General features: G+C 37.2%; 1 protein-coding gene across 5 annotated transcripts in view; it reads right to left on the bottom strand.

Moving 5' to 3' along the window:
• The window catches only part of Reps (RALBP1 associated Eps domain containing), a 68,968-nt gene that overhangs the window by 353 nt on the left and 41,115 nt on the right, over nt 1-27,500 (bottom strand). The window contains exons 2-17 of one of the 5 annotated variants that reach the window (XM_043026616.2): nt 22,179-22,353; nt 20,368-20,456; nt 19,978-20,049; nt 16,027-16,219; nt 14,897-15,125; nt 14,616-14,751; nt 14,085-14,237; nt 13,651-13,743; nt 13,226-13,493; nt 12,143-12,209; nt 11,264-11,400; nt 10,781-10,839; nt 8,289-8,445; nt 7,733-7,814; nt 7,425-7,527; nt 1-7,080 (exon numbers count right to left, since the gene is read on the bottom strand). The exon at nt 1-7,080 is cut by the window's left edge and continues 353 nt beyond it. In XM_043026616.2, coding sequence (XP_042882550.1) covers nt 7,018-7,080; nt 7,425-7,527; nt 7,733-7,814; nt 8,289-8,445; nt 10,781-10,839; nt 11,264-11,400; nt 12,143-12,209; nt 13,226-13,493; nt 13,651-13,743; nt 14,085-14,237; nt 14,616-14,751; nt 14,897-15,125; nt 16,027-16,219; nt 19,978-20,049; nt 20,368-20,456; nt 22,179-22,353 — 2,076 coding nt within the window. In that variant the 3' untranslated portion in view covers nt 1-7,017. The remainder of the gene's footprint in view (nt 7,081-7,424; nt 7,528-7,732; nt 7,815-8,288; nt 8,446-10,780; nt 10,840-11,263; nt 11,401-12,142; nt 12,210-13,225; nt 13,494-13,650; nt 13,744-14,084; nt 14,238-14,615; nt 14,752-14,896; nt 15,126-16,026; nt 16,220-19,977; nt 20,050-20,367; nt 20,457-22,178; nt 22,354-27,500) is intronic. The other 4 variants (XM_043026618.2, XM_043026617.2, XM_043026619.2 and 1 more) reach the window with 4 other exon arrangements.

Below are 27,500 nucleotides of genomic sequence, written 5' to 3'. Positions count from 1 at the left end.
ACAACATAAATGTAATAAGCACAAAGAAAAGGAGAAAAAATAAACTCCCTTTGCAAAGAAAAGTTTACACTAAAGCAATTTCCTAATAAGCTTTGATGTTTAAGTACCACATTAGTCAACTCTGTAGATAATACACAGGGCATTAATATTCTAATTATAATAATGAGCAATTTCATAGAATATTCCATACTGCAATTCCACAATACATGGCTAAATAGAGGAACTCCATACCAACTATCATCACAAATTCATGACCCAAAAACAAAATTAATAATAAATAACAATAATAATAATAAAATAAAAGTAGAAGAGAGAGAGAAAAATACATTTAAAAAAAGGTAAAAGGTAAAAGTGGATTCAAATATTTTTCCTTGAGTGGGTAGGGGGGGTGGGGAGGGATTATATGATAGAAGAATTGAACGTTCATTGTTGAGATTACCATCAGCGCACAGAAAGATCTATAAGTTAAAACGGTAATACTCCTTGAAACTTTTGTTGCTATTGCACATACAATTCAATGACAGACTAGCAGTTGAGTGTCAGGTGTTTGAAGCAAAAGGAAGACAAATTCAGAAAAATATACCAGGAAGAAAAATACACATATAACAACACACACACGCACACACACACACAAAAAAAAAAAATAAAATAATAATAATAATGATAATAATAATAATAATAATAGGTTGAGGTGGGACGACCATCACATGACAAAACAACTCTTCATTTCTGTATTCTGTGAAGAAACACTCATGTATCTTCAGATGTGAACAAAATATATTTGTCTAGTTACAAAATCGTGAATAACGAGCAAAAGAGTTCGGACAAAAAGCTAAGAACAGGGAAACATGAGGAACACACGCACCACGTCCAAGACACTGACGTGGGAACATCGAGGTTTGTAATCTCCTTCTAATATCATTCCAGCAATAGTACAAATATCATCTTAATCATAAATTCTCTAAATGATTCTAACAATAAAGAAAAAAAAAAAGAAATGATCTTAACAATAATAATTCACCCTGACGTCATTATTGTTCACACTCTTTAGCATTTCCTTTAGGTTAAATTTTAGATTCCTACTAATAATATAGTCTCTTTATCCCTAAACTTACTATCAATACAATATCAACATCAACCGGTACCAAGCATCTTTCTTATCACCATTGTCAGTACGACCATAACTGCGGATGATAAAATTATGATCATTCTGGTTAACACTATGATCTGCATCGTCATTATTGATGCTTTTATTACCGTTATCATTCATCTCCTGGGATTTATAATTACATTATATAATAGTAATTGCAATAGAATTATTAGTTCCAATTTTTAAAAAATAATAGTAGTAATAGTACTAAAAACAAAATATTGATAATGCAAATCGTAATGATAACATCAGTAATAATATAATGATCATTATACTCATAAACAATCTCGTAAAAATGCTAAATTCCACATTATTAATAGTGAAAAATTGTTATAATTGTAATAAAAGCAACAATGATAGTGATAATGATGATGATGATGATATTTATGATAACAATAATAATAATAATAATAATAATAATAATAATAATAATAATAATAATAATATGATAAAAAATAAAGAAAAAAAATAAAAAAATATAAAAAATCAGTAAAAAAAAAAAATAAATAAAAATAATGACAGTAATAAAACTGTAATAATATTAACAAAATCATAATAATATTGATAAAAATCATGAAGAAAAAAATAATAATAATGGTAATAATAATGATAAAGATAATAATAATAATAATAATAATAATAATAGTAATAATAATAACAATAATAATAATAATAATAATAATAATAATAATAATAATAATAATAATAATAAATAAATAATAATAATAATAATGATAAAAAAATAATAATAATAATATTAATAGAAATAATAATAGTAATAGAAATAATAATAATGATGATAATAATAATAATAATAATAATTATAATAATAATAATAATAATCATCATAATCATTATTACAAAAACAATAACAACATTAATGATAATAATGATAACAGTAATAAAAGTAATAGTAAGTATTTAAAAAAATAATAAATAAAAAATTTAATAATAATAGTAATAATAATAATGATAATAAAAATAATAAAAAAAATAATAATAATTATAATGATAATAAAAATAATAATAATAATAATCACAACAATAATAATAATAATAATAATAATAATAATAATAAAAACAACTATTATAACAATTTTTGCATAAATAATAACAACAATAAAAACACCAACATTAATAATAAAACCAATAATACCACCACCATCTTCATTATCTCAAACATTTCCCAAATGCACCGTGTCTCTTCATCAATATAACAACACCCTTCCTGATCCTGTTTTAAAAAAATATTTATCCTAACTCTAAAATATAACAATGGACAGCCATTATACCAATACTTATAACAGCCAATACCTGACGCTCTAGGCACTATACCCAATCTCTAATGATTAATGCTTATTTATATCACCAATTTACTGGAACAATGTATTTACTAATAGACTGTGTCCAATCCTGATCCAGTGATACAAAACAGTAGTAGTTTGTTGTGGTAAAAAATGGGAACCGAGGTAAAAAAGTCAAATTCCTGTTTTTATACTATTTTTCTATTGTCTAAATGCATTTTTTTCCCCTCACACTTTCCGTGACTGGTATCCTTACATATGAATGTCTAATGGTTTTTATTTTTCAGATTAACTTGTACTATGGAATGGGAATGCAAATGAGAGGAAGAAAGAAGCAAAAAAATAATAATAATAATTAGACTCTGTCTTGAACATCTTTACAGAAACATCTCACAAAAAAGAAAAGAAAAAATGGGACATAAAATAAAGTCAAGTGTTACCCATCGTATCATACAGAACCTCTTCTAAATCCAATCCACATGCCTTAATGTCTAGATACACTAACAAAAGGGTATGTAAAAGGCTTTTGTAAATAAGACACACACACATGTAATTTTTTTGTGTGTATGTATGAGTCTGTATTTGCATATATCTGTGCATGCATGACTATCCATATCTGCACAAGTGTGTACATATTTGTTATTGTGAGGCTGTGATTGTTTTCTTCACTGTTAAAAGTAATGTCTTTAGGTTCAATAAGGATCCCAACTCATTTCTCTCAAAAAAAAAATAAATAAATAAAAATAAATAAATACACATATAAAAGTATAACAAACTGACACTGCTACATAACTTTCACATTCTAAACCCAAAACATCCATTTTGGAGAGCCTTGGAGAGGTGAGGTCATGCACCAAGCTCCAACTGCACATGGTCAATTTGCCAGTTGAGGGGATAAAATAAGTTTCCCACTAACAAACCCCATGCTTATTCCTAACTGATTGCCCCTTGCCATTCCATTATCTGATCTTAGCCACACAAGGTACACAATATTGTGTAATAATAAAATGTCCTTCCCTCTTCTCATCCTTCTTCTATCCCTACCTCCTTCCTAAGACCTTTCTTTCTCAAAACCAATATTACCATTGCCATTAAATATCTAACTTTCTTTCAAAATTATATTCCTCTATTTTCAGATGGTATATTTTTTTACCAGATCAGTACCACGTAAAATGAAAAATAATGTGCTCAACTACAATTTTCCTTTTCATTTAACTTTATTTCTTAAATACAAATGAACATGATCACAAAAGGTAACCCTGTTTATACATATAATTACACCTGGGGAATTCTTCTCTATAATGTTTCCTCCAGGGAAAGACATGTGTGCAAGGAACAAGATCATCTTACAATGTAGGTTGACTTGCAAAACTCATCAAAATGACTGAATTTGCAAAAAACTTAAACTTTGTTTTACAAAATATGACATGTTCTTCCTCAATCTTCAAGCAAATCAACCTCTATAACATATATATTACTTTCTTTATATATGGAAAATTGATAAACCATCATCATTTTCTAACTAATATAATTCCTAATTCTGCATTTGTTATTGAATAGTTTCTTACATTTCTATGAAAAGAAAATCTGATAAAAGCAAACCCAAAATGAGTTGTGTTCCCTAAAGTACCTGAAGGAATGATATTCTCAATTAAAACACAAATAAAATAAGTGTTAAAACTAGGTAATTATGAGAAGGATCATAATGAGAGTGTGGAAAAAAAGTGTTTATGCATTTGATAGGGGGAATGTGGGTCACAGAGCAAAAGCTACAGTCCTATAACTAAATGAGTTACGTCTTAAACAGACACACATTTCAATACTACACTCACACACACACACATCCAATCAAAGACATCCAGACTTTCAAATATACAAATGCACACAAAGAACAACAATGTTAAAGTTTGTGAAATAACTTTCACTATTATTCCCTTATCTGGCACACTGCCCTTGGCCCAAGAGCATGGAATTTGGCCTTGGTGGGTAAAACCTTTTAATCTATATATATCTTTTTTCTCTCCCAGACTAAAGAAAAATGAGGATGCACTGAAATGGCAATAAAGTTTATACATGCATAATGAAGAAGCTTAAGAGTGGGAAATCGCCATTTGCAAAAGAAAATCTTGATTAGATGACAGGAAAGATGAAGCATATCAACACTGATTTACAAATGATGGCTACGGGCTTCATGTTATGGAGTTTCATGATGGGTGCAGTACAAGAATGATAAGATTAATTCTGTTTTAGATATAGACCCTGGGCTCTCCTTTAAATGCTAACAGAAATATTACACAGGATGATCCCGTGTGTAGAACCTTGCTCAATTTTCCCCTCTATTCCATACATGAGCAAGTTCAATAAATAACTCACTCACTTAAAAACTTGTGCACTTACCCATATCAACCATCCACCAACTCAATCACCTCCTCCATCTATCTAACCACCATCACACTCCCTTACTCTCACACTCACTCTCACTCTCACTCTCAATCTCACTCACACTCAAACACACACTTACTCACACATACACTCACTCACATGCACACTCATTCACATGCATGCACACTCACACACACTCACTTACACACACATGCATGCACACTCACACACACACACTCACTCACTCACTCACTCACTCACTCACACTCAGCGCACACTCAGTTCACACTCACACTCTAACTCACATCTATATAAACAATATACACATCCATATACAGTTTGCAATGATAAATTACCTCTAGAATACTAAACTAGAAGCAACTCCACTATCGTTTTCAACTAATAATGACATATCTATACTACCAACGAGAATGGCAGGGCACTGGCATATAAATACAAAATTATGCACATGGATTGTTCATTTTTCAACACTCAATTATTTTTTTTAATTATTATTATTGTACTGGTATCAAGGGTTTCACTCCTAATTACCTACTGGAATGGGAAGGGAGGGGAAGGGGGGGGATCCAAGCACACTCTTAGTGAATAAGACTAATCTGAGATCTAGCTAGACTTTCAAAAGTAATGAAAATAACTATCGTAAGTATCACTAACACTATACCGGGAGTTCCATTCAGTTTTAAAGGATCTGGTCTTTTTTTTTTCCGTTCCTATTTTTTCTTCTTTTTTGCTTTTGTTTTTTAATTGGTCTTCTACCTTGCTAAATGGATACAAGTAAATTCTTGGAAGAAAAGAAAAGAAAAAAAAAGGGGAAAAAAACTGCTTCCTCTACAAAGCATTCACTCACATCTACTAAACAGTTTCACAGATACTAGTTGTTGTTCATCTAGATACAGAAAGCTATCATTAATTTCAAAATGATTATCACAGCCTTATTAAATCCAATAACCTTAAACAGATCACAAAAATCATGAATAAATAGAAGAAAAAAAAAACAATCATAATCATAAAAACACAACTTCTTCTAAAAGTTACTTTTCAGTAGTCTAACATGCATGTCAACATCTCAAAAGGCTAAGCCTAAGTGAATGGTATAATGTAACAATAATTAGAATGACAGTAAACATTCTAAGACATGAGAGGAATGACAGATCTTACAAATTCTTCTAAATCTTCTGAAATCCTATTTGTAAAACTTTGCTCTCACATCTCAGAAATTCTTGATTTCAAATATCACGTTTCCTCTACACAAGCAAAGCTCCAGGAAGCATCACTGCTTGGGCCATGTAGAAGATAAGAACCAAGTGAACATGGGCAGTTACTATATTTAGAGCAAGAGTTCTGTACAAGTCATGTTCTTCTAAGTTCATTTACAAGAATTATTCAAAATTCATCTGCATAAAATATCGAACACATTTCTGTACTGTCACAGATGACTTTTCTCGGCAATATCTACTCTTCTTCAGGAAAGACAAAAACAAAACAAACCAAACAATATACATCCAACCGATACCAGTACTCAGAAACATCAAACGAGTTCCTGTTCCTCACCGAAAAGCCTCGCAGTTTGTTTTCCGTTTCTCCGTAGGCAGTAACACACCAAAAGAAAATGAAAAAAAAAAAAAAAAGAGAAAATGAAAAAAAAAAAAAAAAAATCATAATATACAAACTAGAGTAACCTATCCACACAAATACAGAAAGAAGCCTCAAAAACAGTCTTGATTCAACCTGATCAGAAATAAGGTGCGACCGAAGCTTTTTATTCGTACCATCCTACAGCTGCAGTTGAGTATTCATTACTGCATCTAACATTAATTATGGAGAACTTTAAAAATTTCTTAAAATATATATAAAGATATCCACTAAATCTGTAATAAATATAAAGAGAAAGGACATACTGAGAAAGAAAAATATATATATTTATAAGGAATGCAGACCAAAGATCTACGACTAAGGAAAAAAAAAAAAAAATGGAACAAACACCACTAAAGAAGAAGAAAAAAAATAGGTATTGTAATAATAACATAAATGAACACTTATTTCCAAAGGAAGAAAAACAGAATCAGAGAGATAAAAATGCCCTTCAGCAAAGGCCTCTGACTATGTAGAAAAAGATCCGCAACGGATCGACTCCCCGGGCACAGAAATCTCGTGTCTCGACTAACTAGAGAAAGGTTTCATCTGTTCCAGCTGCATTTCGAGTGCAATTCTCTCTTCCATCACCTGAAAGGGTAAATAATAACGGTAATTACAATATATAAAAATATTCTAAAAATGACCTACTGTTTTAAGAGCACAATGATTCTTCAATCACTGCATGTAAGTAATACTGCCAAATTATATCCAGCGAGATGTTTAGCAAGGCTTTAACTTACATACACTGTTATCCTTAAACTTTAAATAAACATTTGCAATTACTTTTCCCATATTTTGTACAAACTTCTTATGAACCTCTATCATTGTATTTAAAAATAATTATCAGATCTCAAGTTTTCCTCACAAATGCAATTCAAAATTCTTCTACATACAAAATAAACATACAATCAAATTTTGCATAACGTACTCACCTCAGCTAATTCTTGATTAAGCTCAGAGTTTAATCTCGTGAGTATAGTGTTCTTTTCTGTTGTTGTTCTAATTGAAGCTTGCAGCTCTCTTTTATCCTTTGGTCTGCAAAAAAAATATATATATGTAAAAATAGACTAATGCAATTACACTGTGTTAAGCACCTCACTTCAGTTTTCATCAAGTCTCACATCTCAACACTACCCCCCTTTAGGACATCACATAATCTTAAATTGTTGCACTCTCCTTGCATTCATGAACTGAAAGTATTGTTGCAATAAAACACGTGTCAGCACCACACGCAACGCACCTGGCTCCTGTTGACAAATGCCGTGTTCTTTCCTCCTCTTCACCCCTCGGTCCGGAGACGCGCTCAAAAGCTGATCCTAGTTCTGTGGATATGAGAAATGATACAGCAATTGGCAATGTTGTTTCAGGTATGGACATACCAATTACATAAAACATCATCATAATAATAAAATTGATAATAACAATTATATCAATATGATAACAATATTAAAGCAATAATGATAATGACATTTATAACAATAATAATAATAATAATAATAATAATAATAGTGAAAATGATGATGATAATTATGATAATGATAATCATGATGATAATGATAATAATAATAATGATACTAATGATGATGATGATGATGATGATGATGATGATGATGATGATGATGATATGATGATGATGATGATGATGATGATGATGATGATGATGATAATGATAATGATAATGATAATGATGATGATGATGATGATGATGATGATGATGATGATGATGATGATGATAATGATGATGATAATGATGATGATGATAACAATAATAGAATTAACAATAACAAAAGGCTCACCTTGATGCGGTTTGCGATACACTTCAAAAGCAGATGCCCGAGTGTGCTCCACCGTGGGTCGGGTATCAAGGGGGAAAGCCGGGTCATCGCCCTGACTAGTCTCTGTTCCCGCCATGTCGCCGTCGCTCTTCTGGTATATCAACTTCTTGGGGGAGCTCTGAGGGAGACAAGTGGCCCTTACAGTAAATGACAAAACAAAGACTGAACACATTTTGGGTAAACGTTCAGACAGATGATCCTTTTTTTCTTTTTTTTTCTTAAATAGATTTTGATGAAGATTTGCTGTGACCTGAAGCAGTTTGAATGAATTGTAAAAGGAAAGGTAATATATTTCATTCCAAAGTCTTATACTTGCACACTTGAGCCAGTAATAAAAAATGTAAGCACCCGTAATTCATATTGATTGGCCAGATCAAAAAAAAAAAGTTTAATGATGTCTCTCTATCTCATACACTTCTTGGAATCTTAGGCATATAAAAATTAAAAAAGAAAATCAGCTGCATAATGGAAAGCATGTCAACTAAGCTCACTTGGAGAGCATTACTCCTCTATTTCAATCATTTCTTGGAGTTATAGTTCTTTAATAGTTGCATATAAACAACTACAAAAAAAACAATATCCATCAAATAACTCATACAAATCATTTTTTTTTTTTTCTTTCAAAATATTTCATTTTCACAAGCTTCAAATCTAAACTTCATCTTCACTTGACTCTAATTTTAAAATCCACATAAAATTAATATAGAAACTTCACTAGATGTACAATTATTTCAAAAGTCACAGATTTGAATGCAATTCTAGCTATGTTCGAACTATGCAGTTGTTTTTAGACAATTAAAAGCGAGACACAAGATTTCAAAAATAAGAAAAATATCCAATTTGGGATGGTACATGTGTAAATGTCTTTCTATTGTGATTATACTTTGTCACTGATACCAAATATCCACAATCTTTTATCTTTGAAATTCTTTCCAGTAAAAAAAAAAGAAAAAAAAGAAAACCAGAAGCACACATCAACTTTGCATGAAACAATAGCAAGTTGAGCCAAGTACAAAGCAGCATAGAGGCCAATCTCAGATCAATATACATGATTTACTTACATGGTTTCAAAATTTCAAACTTTCTTAGTGTGTACTGGCATGATCTAATTAATGACATTCTTTAGTTTCAAAACCTTTTCCATTTTTACAGAAAAATTCATTTCAATTTAATATTCTCCTAAATTTTCCTTTTCTTTCTAATTAATTAAGATCTTCCCCAAACACATACCCTGGCATAAGAAAAGACGCTGATCACATAATCGTCAGTCACACTTGGAAATACATCTACATTTAATCTGAACGAAAGCACAAACAAACTCCATAACAGTGAGTGTTATTTACATCATTCGGTGGAAATGTTGGTTACTCACCCATATCGTTGGCAGTTCTCTCTGCAGTGTGAGGTAGAAAAGGCATAGGGAAACATCCAGTTATGATACACAACATATGACAACATTTCTACTAAACAACATGGTGAGTGGTAAAAGACTATCGTTCATCCTGTGACCCACAGCAAAGTCTTTACCATTAGACTCAAAGCTAAGAAGACACTAGGACAAGCAGATAGAGGAAACCTTAAGCATACTGTCTTTTCTAGGCTCAAACAGGGTGTGTCACACATAATGAATAATAGTCCCCACAATCTCCTTCAAGCACAATATCCACCAAATAGAGAACAAAATCATCCACATGAATTTTTTTTTTTTACTTGAAATAAATAAATACACAGAGAAATAACAAAAAAACTATAAAATATCAATCAAAAGAAAACAGTGATTCTTGAAAGCCATGGTATGTGCACAAATCAATGCAGCTAGAACTGGGATCTATGAACTGGGATCTGCGACTTGGCAATCATTATTTTTTTTTTCTCTCTCTCTCATCTAAACAGCAATCAATTCTTTTTTTACTAAGTTACTGGTAATATCATGACATGCAAATATTATAGTCATGTCAGAGCCTCTATTGATTATTCATACTGACACAACAAACACAAATCCCTTTCCACTGCAGTCCAGATGACAAATCAAGTCATCTTGAATTTTAAAAATTTAATAAATCAATGCATTGACCTTTTCAGATCCTTCACAACTATCTTTGTATTGAAACTAAAAGATTACAAAATTCAGGGTAACACAAAGTAAAAACACTACATAAAGTATATAAGAAATCAGAAAATTGTTGACAATTTCCCTACAAAATAACAATAAAAACAAAATATAGTCATTGCACAATAGAAACTATAAGTGAATTATGCAAAAATCAAAAGTTTTACCCATAAATAAGGGATAACATTTGACCTTTCATCTTATTAATTGCAATATATTTTAAACATTTCTAAAATACAATTAACAAATAAAAAAATTAAAAATCCACTTACAAGTACTCAAGACACAGAGATGTCTTAATCAACTTACAAGTTATAAAAAGAAGGAAAAATAAAACACTTACAGCTCCCGGAGAGGCTCGAGGAGGAACAGCAGGTGGAGCTCCCAAGAAACTGCTACGATCTGCGGTAAAAATTCAGTGAATCAGTCTTGTGGGATGTGCCCGCATTTCGGTGCTATGGTTCAAATTCATTCTGAGGCAGCAGTCTAGTACCAAGGGAAAAATTCAATAGCTTTCTGTAATGTCTGGATGATTACTACTTACGTATCAAACTTCGGTCAGATTAAAATCTTGCAACGTTTTAACCATCTCAAAAAAATCAATATCATTCACAAGGTTGAAAAAATTCATATATATTTTAATTTCTATTCTTTTCACTCTTAAATATATATATATATATATATATATATATATATATATATATATATATATATATATATATATATATATATATATATATATATATATATATATATATATATAAAATGATAACTAAATATAGATAAACATTAAAAAAAAAAAACATGCAAAGAAAAATTTCCTTACTGAATTTATTAAGGTCGAGGGACGATGAGCGAGTGTGGGTCCGAGCAGGCCTCGGGGGTGGTGGGGGAGGTGGGTCTTTCTTCCCTCCAGACAGCGGAGCGCTGGGCATCATGGGTAAACTTGTAGGACCATACATTCTAAGAAGTAATGAAGATATCGCTTCATGTCTCAAACGGTAATTCATTAAAGGTATTCATTCTAGACTGACTCCATGCAGTAGGGGACCTTGCTAGCAGTCCTCACATGCAGTGGTTTTCAACCTGTGTGAATGACTGATGACATCTTATAATATAGCCAATTACCTAGATTTTTTTTCCAGTACTTAAAAATAATAACATTGATAATAAAATAAAAACATAAGAAAATACCCAACACAAAAATTAAACTAATGTCCAGAAAACTAAAATCTCATTTCCTAAGAATGACTAGGCCTTGAATAACCAACAGGTAATAATCATACTACCTTGCATTCAAGGAAATCAAAGATGAAAGAAGAAAGTAGAAAGAGAAATGAAGGAGGAAGAAGAAATGAGCATGAAGGGAGACAGAACATAGAAAAAAATATAATAATAATAATAGAAGACTGCAGATTGAAGGAAAAAATGAAGAAAATAAAAGAATGAAAAATAGGGACAAAAAGAAAGAGGAAAAATGAAAATGAAAAGAAAATAGAAAAAAAGCTGTAAGAAAATAAAGAAAGAAAGAACATGAAACAAAAGTAAATAAAAATAAAAAATTAAAATGTTCAACTCAAGCTTGACCTAAATACACCCCATGAACCCAAATTTTGCTTCGCACTTTAGAAGGTTGAGATCCACTGCTGCAAATGCATGGTGGGTTCGTCCTATAATACGAGAGATGGCTCGGGATACAACTTACCCATTGTCCTCAGGTGGAGTGCTTACTGTGGAATGGGGTGGCGGTGGGATGACGGCTGCTCCAGACCCTGGTGGAGAAAAAAAAGGGTTCTTTTAAGGTACCCCTTACCCAAATGTTGCCTTGAGCAACAAGTCCTCCCCACGAAATGGGCACTGACCTGAGGCTCATGAATACTATGGCTACTGATATGCTTTGTCTTCAAGACATGGTGGTATCATCATCTTAATCCATTGGTCGCAGTTTTAATAAAACATGTATACAGTCATGTGGCGGGTTTATATTGTATGGCATGGTGCCATCCGTGTTTATGACTGATGCTCTGCAGCAAAAAGGCAGAACGCATTAACTCCAAAATCCATGTTTTGAGAAAATCGATGTTAAAGGTTTGGCTGCATGTATATTTACTCCTATCATTGTTATCGATATACAAAACTGACCATACCTTTATTGACATTCAGACACCATGATGGATGTACCAAATTCGTCTTTAAATGACAATTCCACAGACCAAATTCATAAAAATCGCATTTTTGGAGTTAATGCGTTCTGCCTTTTCACTGCAGTGCTGCCTTGACAGCAATTCATGGGGAGGAGGAGGAGGAGGAAGAGGAGGAGGAGGAAGAGGAGGAGGGGAGAGGAGGAGGAGGGGAGGAGGAGAGAAGAGGAGAGGAGGAAAGAGGAGGAGGAGGAGGAGGAGGAGAGGAGGGAAGGAGGAGGAGGAGGAGGAGGAGGAGAGGAGAGAGGAGAGGAGGAGAAGAGGAGGAGGAGGAGGAAAAGAGGAGGAGAAGAGGAGGAAGAGGAAGAGAAGAGGAAGGAAGGGAGGAGGAGGAGGGAAAGGAAGGAAGGAAGGAAGAGGGAAGGAAGGAAGGGAAAGGGAAAGGAAGGAAAGGAAAGGAAAGGAAAGGAAAGAGGAAGAGAAAGAAAGGGAAAGGGAAAGGGAAAGGGAAAGGGAAAGGGAAAGGGAAAGGGAAAGGGAAAGGGAAAGGGAATGGGAAAGGGAAAGAGGAGGATAGACACAGGGATAGATTTTGAGAGAGGAGGAGAATAGAGAAAGAGATAGATCTAGCTTGGGTGAAAACAAACCTGCTGGCTTTCTTGGCAAGGGTCTCTGGATGGGCTTGATTTCCTGGCCCTCCTGGTTTTTCTTGGGGCTGGCCTGCGTAGGTCCAGGGGCAGATGAGGCCGCAGGCTGCGAGGGTTGCAGCTCACCAGCGGCCATTGTGGAAGCAATATCTGTAGTAGTTAAGGCCGGATCGGGGCTGAAGGAGGCTGGCCCGTCACCTTCGGTTACATCTAGTCTCTTTGATTCTGGGGTTAGTCTCACAGCCTTGGGGTGCAGTATTTTGGGGTCCTGCAGCAGAGAAACAGCAATTCAGTGTGAGGACTAGATAAACCTTCCCCCTTTCTTCAGTAAAATAAGAAGAAAAAAAAAGTTATTGATTACCTTTTTATTCAATAGCATTGTTAATGAATAATTATATGAATAATACAAACAATAAAATTTTTACCTGCTCAACAGCTGACTTTTGGAAGTCAAAATTAACAGGTTTTAAACCTGGTGATGAAAGTGTGCTGGTGGGAGAATCTACAAACTTGGTCCACTGAAAAGATAAAGGACAAATTAACAAAGTAAATGAAGACACACTTTATACTGAAAATTATAAATGTACTTTAACATGTCAGGATCAATAACTACATTATATACTTGAACATCTCATTTCTTGATGTATACAGTGAACAAGGATATAATTTGAAAATATCTAGTAAACTTTCTCTTACATCCATACATAATAAGACACCATTGGATTTTTCATTCTCACACAATCAATTACTCAATAATGACACCATATCTTTCTTCACAGTAAACACAACTCTAAACTTGCAGGCCTTACACACCTCAAACAAATTGCAAAATCCCTAAGAAAACCTGATTATCTCTTACCGCACACACCTCCTTATTTCTGGATGGTGAGAGTGGATCTGGAGTGGCTTTGGCAGTCGTTTCAATGTCGGCAACAATAGTGTGGGCAACGACAGAGGAGTTTCCTGATGCACCAGAGTTTCCACCTTCCACTCCACTACTACTGCTCTTCCGCTGTGGTCAAACAAAGTCAGTGTGATGAAAGAAGCCTACAAAGCTTTAACCACAAGACTGCCAGTAACATATATTTACACATCTGAGGCACAAACAATATACAAATTGATCATACCTTTAATACAATGAAGTACTTGTGAAAGTTCAAAATCACCTTTCTTGCTATATATGATGATTTTATTTTATTTTCTCTTGTTAAAGTAAAAGATCAAATAAAACAAAATAAAAAACTTTAGCTGCTAGTGATGATTCACCTGGGGCTTATCTTGGCTGGCAGCTAATGGTTTAATTTAAAGTCTATCAAAAGAACAAAAAATAAAAGCAAAACTGTTCTAATTAGGTAGAAAGAGAGGAGGAGAGGGACATGTTCCATCTTACCTGCATTTGTGGGAAAAGCGAAGGTGGGAGAGACTCTGGAAGTTCTATATTATTTCTCCGTAAAACCACCAAGTGCATGGCGGTGAAAAACTCTTCTAAGGAGAGTGCCCCATCCCTTGTGACATCTGCTAGTTGCCTGCAAACAAATACATCGCCATGAATAACTTTTTGTTCATTCTAAATCTATCTATCAATTTCTCACCAAGACATCAACCTAATCTTATCAGTTTACTCTCCCATATTCTTTTCCAACCTTTCCATCACACTGGTATTATCCTTACCATATTTTACTTAATTCATTAACGGGTAATTTCGACTTCTCAAAAAATTCTTTGGCAGCTGTTCCAGACAACAGCGCTGTGAGATCAGACTGCATAGATCGAAATTGTTCCGTATAATACTGTCGCTGCTCTTCATTTATGGTCCACACGTCATAGTCTTCATCGTCAGAGGAGTGACGCTCAGACGAGTCTTCTTCTGTACCTAATAACTGCCGGTGCTCATCGTTTACTGGGGAAAATATTTAGCATTAGCAAAAGATGTGTGCGAGTTAACAAAATTAACAAATGAATGAAATCAAAATAATGAAATGAATGACATATTCAACAGTACAATCAACAAGCATAGGTACTTTATAAAGTATGGTATTTCATATCAAAAGTTGAGAAAAAGCATTTACAGTCCCTGACAACAGGTTCTGAAATGTTTTGATCCAAATGTAGTTAACTAGTTTGTTTGTTTCAAATTTTATTTTTTCATTTGTTTCTGTCTCTCTCTCTTTTCAATATTACATTTACTTTTGTTCATAATTGCATTTTTAAAAACCCTGAAAATGAATACACATTTTCCAGCTTTCACATACAGCACACAATATTTCATGTTTTCATTAGATTCTGAGAAGTCATATTGTACAAATATCCTTTCACTAGCATCAACAAAACATGCATTCATACAAACACAGACACAAAGACAAAACCAGACAGACATAGAGAAGTACATAGACACGTACATGCACACACTTGCAATTACACACGCACGCACTCGTCCATACATGCACTCATACACTCACTCACTCACTCACTCACTCACTCACTCACTCACTCACTCACTCACTCACTCACTCACTCACACTCACACACACAAAATTGCGGTGCTGTGGTAGCATTCTCAGCTGGCAATCCTTCTGACTCGAGTTCAATCCTGCACTATCTGTGGCTGGTAACCCCAGCATTTCCTAACACACATGGGGTAATTTTGAAGCTCTATTAACAAACAGTCACAATTTGGCTTGAAGTCACCACACCCTAAATTATTATCATTATTATTATTACTATACCCTCGCTAACTCACTCTCACTCTCACTCTCACTCTTATTCTCATTCTTAATCTCCCTGCAAGCCTGTGGACTCACTGAGGCCATGCCAGTGTGCATGTGTCTGGCTCCAACTTTTCTCGTGGACACTGTTAGTGGGTGTGGGTGAGTCAGACGCGGGCGATGAGACAGAGGGCGAGTGCGACACCATGCGGCCTGATGGGTCGCTCATGCGCTCGTCTGCACCCTCGCCGTCCTCGCTCTCCATCATGCGGTAGCCGCCATCAACCATCTGCAGAAAGGGGGGAAGGGGGAAGGTAGAAGGGAAAGAATGAGGAAGAGGTAGGGGGAAAGAAGAGAAAGGGAGTGAAAGAGGGGAAGAGACAAAGTGGAGAAAGCAGAGGTCAATTAATCAAGTCTGTCTTTTCTTCAGGGATATGTATATGAATTCCTTAGTAGGGCAACCAAAACAAAAAAAAGTTTGCAGCTTCTTAGCAGAAATGGCTAATACCATTTTCACTATCAGGAAATGTTATTACAGTTACCATTATAGGCATAAATGTATTGTTTTTCATTGTTGTTCTTAACAATGGAAATAAAATTTACATAAATGTAGATTTGATAAAAATAAATTATGAGATTAATCAAGGACAGTATTTGAAAACTGGCCATATCAGAAGCAGAAAGATAAAAGTGACAATTGCATAAACATACATGACTGACATTTATATTCATTAATGGAGAATCATTAAAAAGATTTCCCCTTAACAATCATATGTATATCTGTGTGTGTGTGTGTGTGTGTGTGGGGGGGGGAGAGAGAGAGAGAGAGAGAGAGAGAGAGAGAGAGAGAGAGAGAGAGAGAGAGAGAGAGAGAGAGAGAGAGAGAGAGAAAAGAGAGAGAGAGAGAGAGAAAAGAGAGAGAAGGAGAGAAGAGAAGAGAAGAGAAGGAAACAGAGAAAGAGATACAGAGAGAAGAGAGAGAGAGAGAGAGAGAGAGAGAGAGAGAGAGAGAAGAGAGAGAGAAGAGAGAAGAGGGAAAGGAGAAGAGAGAGAGAGAGAGAGAGAGAGAGAGAGAGAGAGAGAGAGAGAGAGAGAGAGAGAGAGAGAGAGAGAGAGAGAGAGAGAGAGAGGAGAGAGAGAGAAGAGAGAGAAGAGAGAGAGAAGAGAGAGAGAGAGAGAGAGAGAGAGAGAGAGAGAGAGAGAGAGAGAGAGAGAGAGAAGAGAGAGAGAGAGAGGAGAGAGAGAAGAGAGAGAGAGAGAGAGAAGAGAGGAGGAGTGAGAGAGGGAAGAGATAGGGAGAGAGAGAAGAGAGAGAGAGAGAGAGAGAGAGAGGAGAGGAGAGAGAGAGAGGAGAGAGGGAGAGGAGAGAGAGAGAGGAGAGAGAGAGAGAGAGGAGAGAGAGAAAGAGAAGAGAGAGAGAGAGAAGAAGGAGAGGAGAGGGAGAGAGAGAGAGGGAGAGAGAGGAAGGAGAGAGAGAGAGAGGAGAGAGAGAGCGGAGAGAGAGAGCGGAGAGAGAGAGAGGAGAGGGGAGAGAGGAGAGAGAGGAGAGAGAGGAGAGAGAGGAGAGAGAGGAGAGACAGGAGAGAGAGGAGAGAGAGAGGGGAGAGAGGAGAGGGAGAGAGGAGAGGAGAGGAGGGAAGAGAGGAGAGAGGGGAGGAGAGGAGAGAGAGGATAGGAGAGAGGAGAGGAGAGAGAGGAGAGAGAGAGAAGGAGAGGAGAGAGAGAGAGAGAGAGAGAGAGAGAGGGAGGGAGGGAGGGAGGGAGGGAGGGAGGGAGGGAGGGAGAGTTTGAGTGTGAGTGTGAGTGTGAGTGTGAGTGTGAGTGTGAGTGTGTGAGTGTGTGTGTGTGTGTGTGTGTGTGTGTGTGTGTGTGTGTGTGTGTGTGTGTGTGTGTGTGTGTGTGTGTGTGTGTGTGTGTGTGTGTGTGTGTGTGTGTGTGTGAGTGTGTGTGTGTGTGTGTGTGTGTGTGTGTGTGTGTGTAAAAAATAACTTAGAAAGTTAAACCTTGTTATTAACAAATTTTATTTTTTATCTAAATATATACAGCTACCTTGAAAAATATATACTGTGCAATCTATGAAAATGAACTACGCAAAACCATTCTTCTTAACACAACCAGCCATGGAAAAGCACTATGATGAGTAACTTTCTAGCTAATTAGACTAGGCCTAAGCACCTACCAAGGAGCTTGTAAATCACATCATTAACCTGAATTCAAATAAGGTGCCAAAAATAACCAACAAGCATGGAGCAAACTATCTTATATAAAAAATCTAATGGTGAATATCAGTTTTGCAAATCTTTAAAGCACAGAAGTGTGTGGAATTAGCATTATCATCTATAATAGCAGATGATCTTTGTCTGTAATTTGAAATCACTGCAGAAGATATAATACATCAACCCATTGCAGATGGGGGAAACACGCGTGCGCACGTGTATGCACATGTATATGTATATGTGTATATGTGTATATGTGTATATGTGTATATGTGTATATGTGTATATGTGTATATGTGTACATGTGTAAATGTGTGTATGTACATGTGTACATGTGTACATGTGTACATGTGTACATGTGTACATGTGTGTGTGTGTGTGTGTGTGTGTGTGTGTGTGTGTGTGTGTGTGTGTGTGTGTGTGTGTGTGTGTGTGTGTGTGTGTGTGTGTGTGTGTGTGTGCATGTGCATACAAATAATTGCATACATAGATGTATAAATATTCATATATTGTGTTTCTTTCTTTCTTTTTTAAGCTAACAAAACTCTCTTTACATAAATACATATTTTTCTTTTTCCCTCCATTATAAACTAATAAGTCTTGCTTTCTATGAAGTAAATACTACTTCAAGATTATTTTTTTATCCCCCCCCCCCCAGAACAAGAACACTTCTAACTATATGATTAGGATTCCCTCAGTCTCCAATAAAAAGCAGTTAGGGATTTAGGGTATACTCAGAAGAATAGTAACCCATCAATCCAGGGTGCTTGTGCAGTGTGCATGGTTATCCTTCTGGGGAACATTAGTAAGTCCCTAGCATTTTCTCAGGTATTATTTTCGACAACAGCCAGTGCCGTAATGTGGTTTTATGTGAGAACAAAAATAGGATTTGGTTGAAATTTTTAAAATCCTATCTTCATGAAACAGATTTTCGTTTTTCAATTATGTACAAGAGAGGAAGATAACCTGGACTAGCCTTGCTTGAGACTTTGACAGTGCTCAATGCAGGTATGATGTATATAGTATGAATAATCTTTTTCATATCAAGGTTGTAGCAAACTTTGCACCACTTATAGCGGTCTCAATCTGTTCTCTTCTCCTACTGTGATGGGTTGCTCATCAGCACTCTGATGTCATTCTGGGGGCAAGGAGCTATCTCTATTACTGACTCACTCACTGACCAGAGAGCCCAAATCGCCTTGGCACATCTAAAATCATTTTTTATCATCGTTCACTCATGATAAAAATACACTTTGGGCAAAGAAAGTACAATCTGCTCTCTGCCCTAACATGGTACACATGTCTTGCCCCCTATTACCAAGGCCGTTTAAATAATGACAGGGCATTCATGCCACCCAGAGGAATGTCCCCTGATGTCATGGAATATGCATCTACCTTGCCACCCAGAGTTATCAGGTTAATGGTTCTAGAGCATATGCATTTTTTCCCAAATGCTTGTTTTCCATAGGCAAATGCAAATTAACTGAAGCCTCCAGCCTATGGAAAAGTCTTCACATTACAGACTATGGGTGGAACTATTGAGGAATTTAGCTTTGAGATTTGTAAAAAGCATTGGCACCTCTAAGAACCGTTCTCAAAAATTAAATTTGCATAAGTGATCAGTCCATGAAATGCAAATGATATTCTTGTAACACCTATATTGTTCTAGTCTCTCAAGCATTGCAAGCACTATTAAAACAAAAACAAAAAGTCTGAGCATCTTTAGTCAAAATTATCAGGGCTCCAATGAAATGAAAATTCTGAGAAGAAAAAAAAAGGTCACTATAAACACACACGCACTTCATGCATGCTGGGAATAAGAGAAGAGTACCTGCTGATAAGACTCAAAAGCTTGGTATAGCTGTGTATGTGTGGGGTCAGTTGGGGATTCCAGCTGTCCACCCTGTGTGGACATGGATGAGTTTCATACACATAAACTAGAGATGGAGGAGCGAAGCCAACTAATCAGTCTTCCATAGTGGATACCCAGTCTAAGAGTTGACAATTATAAATACAGACCTATTATAGTATGTTCAACCTTGCACTGATGCAATCAAATGAACTAAATTGGTACCTCTCTGATGCAGTGGTTATTTTTCTATTTCATATTACTGCCTTCTACATCTAACTCTCTTATGAGAGCACCATATTTACTTAATAATCTCCATACAGAATAATCTAGTTATGCCTTTAATGCAGCAGAATTATGTGAAGAACTTACTTGTGAAGTATTGCAATCAGAATCACTCAGCTGTATCAAATCAGGACTGGAAGCACAGTTCTCCTTTGTAGCATAGGCCACATTATTTTCTGTATAAAAGCAAACACAAAACATTGGTAACTGAGCATGAGTAAACTAATTGAAACAACCCTGCACTTTTAACTAATTAACAATATACCTGAAAAAGGGTAAGCAAGTTACATCCTCTTTTTTTCTTAACCCTTACAGAATAAAAAAAAATTACCAAGATAATCCAGCCAACCAAATATTTGCAGTTTCACACACACAAAAAAAAAATTGTATTAGTACTATCAATAAATCCTTTTTATTCTATGTAAAACTTCATTAAGTTATGTAACTATGTACAAACAACATGATTAAACATTAAATAATCAAGAGCTGCAGTACAGCACCTATTTACAACACAGCATAACACTACAACACAAACTAATTTGGAACCAAACTATGTGTTTATGCATTGAATTAAATAATTTCCGAGAAATTTGACGATTATCCAAACATACTTTATGCATGAATATATTTACTCACTTGCTCGCCCTCCCTATCTCTCTTTCTTTTTTCTCCTTTTTCTCTCTCTCTTTCTCTCTTTCTCTCTTTCTCTCTTTCTCTCTCTCTCTCTCTCTCACACACACACACACACACACACACACACACACACACACACAGACAGACAGACAGACAGACAGACAGACAGACAGACAGACAGACAGACAGACAGACAGACAGACACAGACACAGACACAGACACAGACACAGACACAGACACAGACACAGACACAGACACAGACACAGACACAGACACAGACACAGACACAGACACATACACATACACATACACATACACATACACATACACATACACATACACATACACATACACATACACATATACATATACATATACATATACATATACATACACATACAAACACACACACACACACACACACACACACACACACACACACACACACACACACACACACACACACACACACACACACACACACACACTCTCTCTCTCTCTCTCTCTTTCTCTCTCTCTCTCTAACTCACACTCACACTCACACCCACACCCCCATTAACACTCACACTCACACTCACACCCACACCCCCATTAACACTAACACTCACACTCACACCCACACCCCAATTAACACTCACACTCACTCTCACTCTCACACTCACACTCACACTCACTCTCACTCTCACACTCACACTCACTCTCACACCCACACCCCCATTAACACTCACACTCACTCTCACTCTCACTCTCACACTCACACTCACACTCACACTCACATTCACACTCACACCCCAATTAACACTCACACTCACACTCACACCCACACCCCCATTAACACACACATACTCTCACTCTCACTCTCACTCTCACACTCACACTCACACTCACACTCAAACTCACACTTACACCCACACCCCCATTAACACTCACACTCACGCTCTCACACTCACACTCACACTCACATTCACATTCACATTCACATTCACATTCACACTCACACTCACACTCACACTCACACCCACAGTCACAGTCACATCCACACCCACAGTCACAGTCACACCCACACTCAGAGTCACACCCACACCCACACCCACACTCAACCCATCATCCATAAAGAAAAAAAACATATATAACAAATTCTACATGACAAATTCATAACCTAACCAAATCCCACAGCAAAAGAACAACTCAACCCCCCCCCCCCCTACACCAGAAGCATGTATCTGGGCACGCTCCAGCTAGGCTTGGGGGCTCAGCGACGTACCATAATGTGTGTTATTGTTGGTGTGTAATCTTGGCAGGGGCAGATCGACACCGAGGGCCAGGGACTCTGTTCTGACGGGCAGACCTCTCTGAGCAGCTGCTACCAGCTTCAGAGCCACAAATAACTCTCTTCTACCATACCAACCTTGGCTACCTCCCCCACACACATGGCCAATCTGAAAAGATTAAATGTTTTAATTATAAAAAATGGACATTTGTAAGTAAGTGTGTTTGTCAGTGGCACAGAGAGAGAGAGAGAGAGAGAGAGAGAGAGAGAGAGAGAGAGAGAGAGAGGGAGAGAGGGAGAGAGGAGAGAGGAGAGAGAGAGAGAGAGAGGAGAAGGGAAGGAGAGAGAGGAGAGGAGAGAGGGAGAGAGAGAGGGAGAGGAGAGAGAGAGGGAGAGGAGAGGAGGGAGAGGAGAGGAGGGGAGGGAGGGAGGGAGGAGGGAGGGGGGAGGGAGGGAGGGAGGAAGGAGGGAGAGGGGAGGGGAGGAGGGAGGGAGGAGAGAGGAGGGAGGGAGGGGGGAGAGGGAGAGGGGAAGAAGGGAGGGAGAGGGAGGAGGGAGAGAGAGGAGAGAGAGGAGAGAGGAGGAGAGAGAGGAGAGAGAGGAGAGAGGAGGAGAGAGGAGGAGAGAGAGGAGAGAGGAGAAGAGGAGAGGGAGAGAGAGAGGAGGAGAGAGAAGAGCGAGAGAGAGAGAGAGAGAGAGAGAGAGAGAGAGAGAGAGAGAGAGAGAGAGAGAGAGAGAGGGGGGGGGGGTGCAGAGGAGAATAGGGAGGGGAGGGGAGTGAAGAATCACTAAAGGTCGAGAAACAGACACAAATATATTTCTTCAAAAACAGATACTTCCTCCTTCACCGCGATGTATTTAAATGCGGTGTACCGAGTCCGTAGAGTTTTACCACCCCTCTATAATTGTACTCTATTATCCTCTGCATAAATGAGGATCACCTAACCATCTTCAACACAAAAGCAAAAGCGAAACTCTAGAAAAAAAATGCCGCTTGAAATGGTACGTGATCAAATCCTGCTCTGATTCCCACCTTCCTCCCAGGCTCCCTTCACAACCGCGAGTCCTCTAGCACGAAGGACAGTTGTTGATCGCCCAAAACACACCAAGCGTTTCCCGGACGACATAAACCGCCACAATTGCTAACGTCGTGTAATAAGTCCGCTGAAATCCGTCCAAGCAAGGAATAATTACTATAGCGGGTAATAACACAGCGAAATGGTTTTAAAAAAGGACACATTAACAACTGTGAAGTAGCAGATTATGAGAAGGAGCGCCGCGGCCTCCCCGTCTCATTTCCGTGTCAGCCATTACTTAAGCAGCGATAAGATCGGAGAAGAACAACAACCATTATATCTCCATTTCTCCATCCATACAAAATAACAGCCTTAAATTGAAAAAAAAAGAAAAAATTACCAAAGACAAAGTACGTGTTTTAAAATCACTCCACCCCATGACAAAAAAAAAAGACCATATATTTTCTCCGATTCCCACCACTGAATATCCTTCAATTCAACTCTCTCCGTTGGTTCGATTCCTTGCCTGCCACCCCCACCCCCCCTCCTCCCCATCTCACCCCTCCCCTGGGCTTTCTCTTCAACTGTTTAAGTGATGAGACACTAAATACGACCAACACTTTAATACCAGACGGACGCATTATAAAAAAAAAGGTATTCACAGTGACTGTATCCCCCGCCATTACAAAGGCACCTGAAACGCAACAGCAATTATTCGTAATCAGCCATTTGCATCGTTTTGCTTTTGTCACACACCTATAATCATGATCTCCAAGGCTGCCAAATAGTACGGTTTTATTCCGAGATTTGCAGCTTTCCTGAGTGTGAGCGAATGTGTGTCTTTATCAGAGAGGGAGATGGAGAGATAGATGGGGAGAGAGATAGATAGAGGATAGATAGATAGAGAAGAGAAGAGAAGAGAAGGGAGGAGAGGAGAGGAGAGGAGAGGAGAGGGGAGGGGAGGAGAGGGGAGGGGAGAGGAGAGGAGAGGAGAGGGGAGGGGAGGGGAGGGGAGGGGAGAGGAGAGGAGAGGAGAGGAGAGGAGAGGGAGAGGAGGGAGGGAGGGAGAGGGAGGAGAGGGGAGGGAGGGGGAGGGGAGGGAGGGGAGGGGAGAGGAGGGAGAGGAGGGAGAGGAGAGAGAGGAAGAGGAGAGGAGAGGAGAAGGAGAGAAAAGAAAAAGAAGAGAAGAGAAGAGAAGGAAAGAGAAGAGAAATGAAGAGAAGAGAAGAGATGAGAGAAAAAGAAAGAGAAAGAGAAAGAGAGAAAGAGAAAGAGAAAGAGGAAGAGAGAGAGAGAGAGAGAGAGAGAGAGAGAGAGAGAGAGAGAGAGAGAGAGAGAGAGAGAGAGAGAGAGAGAGAGAGAGAGAGAGAGAGAGAGGGAGAGAGAGAAACTGCGCCCTGTTTGGTTTCAGGGAATGTGATCTCCTAACCTTCACGGACTCTCGCCAACACTCAAAGGAGTATTACCTTAATTAAGCCGTCACAGCGTTGTCTTTATGGCGCCAAATTCCCCATACAGAGAAAAAATAATAATATACAATGCGGGATGGACTACTGCTTGGCTTCCTCGTGTAAAATATCATCAGCTGGACACGAACGACCCGCCGCCATCTTAACCTCGCCGACACCCAGCCCAAACCTGCATTCCGTCGTCGTCCGTTTTTTTGTTTTTTTTAGCAGTGAAACCATCAAAGGAAAATAAATAAAAGTAGCACACCGATTCCAGAACATTCAAATAACACTGGGTGCTTAACGACGGTCCCCCTACATTCGCCGACCCTTTCTGAGAGTCTCAAGCGCCTGGCCCTCAGCGAGCAACCCGGCGGCGCCAGCTGGAAATCCTTCCGATGACTCAGAGGACATCACTTCTACATGTTTATGATGATCGACAAGCTCATGCTGACTGAAAATTGTGTTTACTCCCTCATTCGACTGCATTCGTCATTTTTTTTTTCTGTGAAATGTCATGCGCATCTAATTAATTATTTTGAGCCCGTAAGCTGCATTTCAAAAAGAAATGCTAAATCATGCTCTTGTGCCTTCAATTGTATATTTTGTATGCTAGTTTAGACATTCAACACGCGTCGATCACACTCACAGTCACACTTTGATGGAGAGAATTGGGCAAATACCAAAACGAAAGCGCATGGCATTTCCGCATCAACATAATCAAATGATAAAAATATCAATCATCTTGACCTTGCCGGCGAACCAAGAACCGAAGCTCAAGGCTGAGAATGCCCCGCTCGACCGCCAAGAATAAGCTTATGCAATCGAAATCTCAACGACCTTCCAGCATCAAACGAATCCTAAAGCCTATTCAGCTCCAAGTGATTCACTCGAAAGGGATCAAGGCTTCTTGACGCACCATCAAACTTGGTTATTCTTCCTTCCTCGGAGCAACGCTGAGGCATCTGATACTGAATCCTTCCTGTTGCCGTTGTTTTATCTGTTGCAAAGTCTTCTGTATGCTGCCAAGATACTGTGATGAGGGATATATAGTTATAAAACATCAAACCTTCCGTTCACATCATCACATTCCACTCCAACACTTTATGGAAACTTATTAACCATAACATATTTCCGGATTTGCTATTGGAGTAGACTTGGCGTAGCTGAAAACAACGAAAACTGACTTTGCACAATATTCCTAAAAGAGTTATGATCACTACTCTAAGTTATCAGTCTTATTCCATCCTGTCTATGATAAGAGCGTGACCATTTATTTTACTGATAGAACAACGGAAGATAATTTTAAGTATCACGACAGGATAAGTCTACAATGAAAGTATTGTGTTATACCTAATTGCATCCAATTATTCATTTGCAAGGCAAGGGGCGCAAAACCGAAATTGTCACCAATCACTCGCTAATATTAAAACAAAAATGAGAATATCATTGAAAACTCTGTCAAGGACGCGCTAAACGCATCAGATTCTTATCTCGTAAAGCGTCTCCTTAGACCAACCATGAGCGATGAATTTGGTCATTTGAATGCGGGATATACATTTTTTTTTCAATTCCAAACTGTTATAGTATAGTATAACACCAAAAAACGAAACATTACCTCCAAAACTTATGTCATAAGGTCATTAGCTTCAGAGATTGTATCCTTAGACAGTCGATACTTTCAGAAGCACGTAGTTGATAAGGAAGGAAGACGATTTATGGAGCATTTTAGCGCGGGACCACTTACTTCACCACGACCAAGTTCCAAAGATTTATACTCGCCTGATGTAAATACAAGTCTAAGAATAGACATCATACCACCATTTACGCTTCCCTCTTGATCTCCGAATAGATTTACACTGAATCATTTTTATTCCGGGAAAGAGAATCGGTTTGGGAAAACGATTACAAGAGACCAGGCTTATCTTGGATTCACCAAAAAACAAACACAGTAACGTGCACACACTTATATAATAATACACTGATTTTACTGTGGCTGCATTTGATCATAGACTTATCTTTGTTCCCGATTACGCAGAAGAAGGAGTATCAGAGAGCATGGCAGGTCGCGAAAAAGTAAGTGCAACTCTTAGGAGCAAGGGTGGGTTTACCGCAAGAAAAAAAAATAGAAGCAACCCTTGGATATATGGTTGATCGAAAAAAAATAATAATTAATTAATTAATTAATTAATTAATTAATAATAATAATAATATTAATAATAATAATAATAATAATAATAATAATAATAACAACTGGCTGGCTTGACCACAATAAAAAGGGGCAGCTCTTAGCAACATAGGTCGGTTGGCTGACAAAAAATGCAACTTTTAGTAGGATGAATTGGTTGAACGGGAAAAACAACTTTCTTGCTTACTAGAAAGCAATGGGTTCCCTTAAACGATAGATAATAATGCTAATGATAATGACGATAATGACAATGATAATGGAAGTGGTGAGGATAATAACGATGATGATGATGATGATGATGATGATGATGATGATTGTGATGATATCAAATCACAAAAAAGAGGCTGGTGGCTTATAAGACTTTGCAACATCGTGAAAATATAAATTATTGATCTCGATATAATATATATATATATATATATATATATATATATATATATATATATATATATACACACACATACGTGTGTGTGTAAAACTTGTCGCGCACCTGCTCGGATCGGAAACACCGCGGAAGCTTGCGAAGCCTCGGAACGGACACGACACGACGTTCAGCCCGCGCACCTAATCAGATGACATCGGAACGGAAACGACGCGAATGCTGTTCATTTCAGTGTATATCGGGCGAAGAAAGGTGTTCAGGTGTGATTTCATAGTATTCCAG

This window comes from Penaeus japonicus, unplaced genomic scaffold (assembly GCF_977035675.1).
Source record: "Penaeus japonicus unplaced genomic scaffold, GWHDUDI00000001_assembly GWHDUDI00000020, whole genome shotgun sequence".
Lineage (NCBI taxonomy): Eukaryota > Metazoa > Arthropoda > Malacostraca > Decapoda > Penaeidae > Penaeus > Penaeus japonicus.
This window is presented reverse-complemented; position numbering and strand designations above follow the sequence as displayed.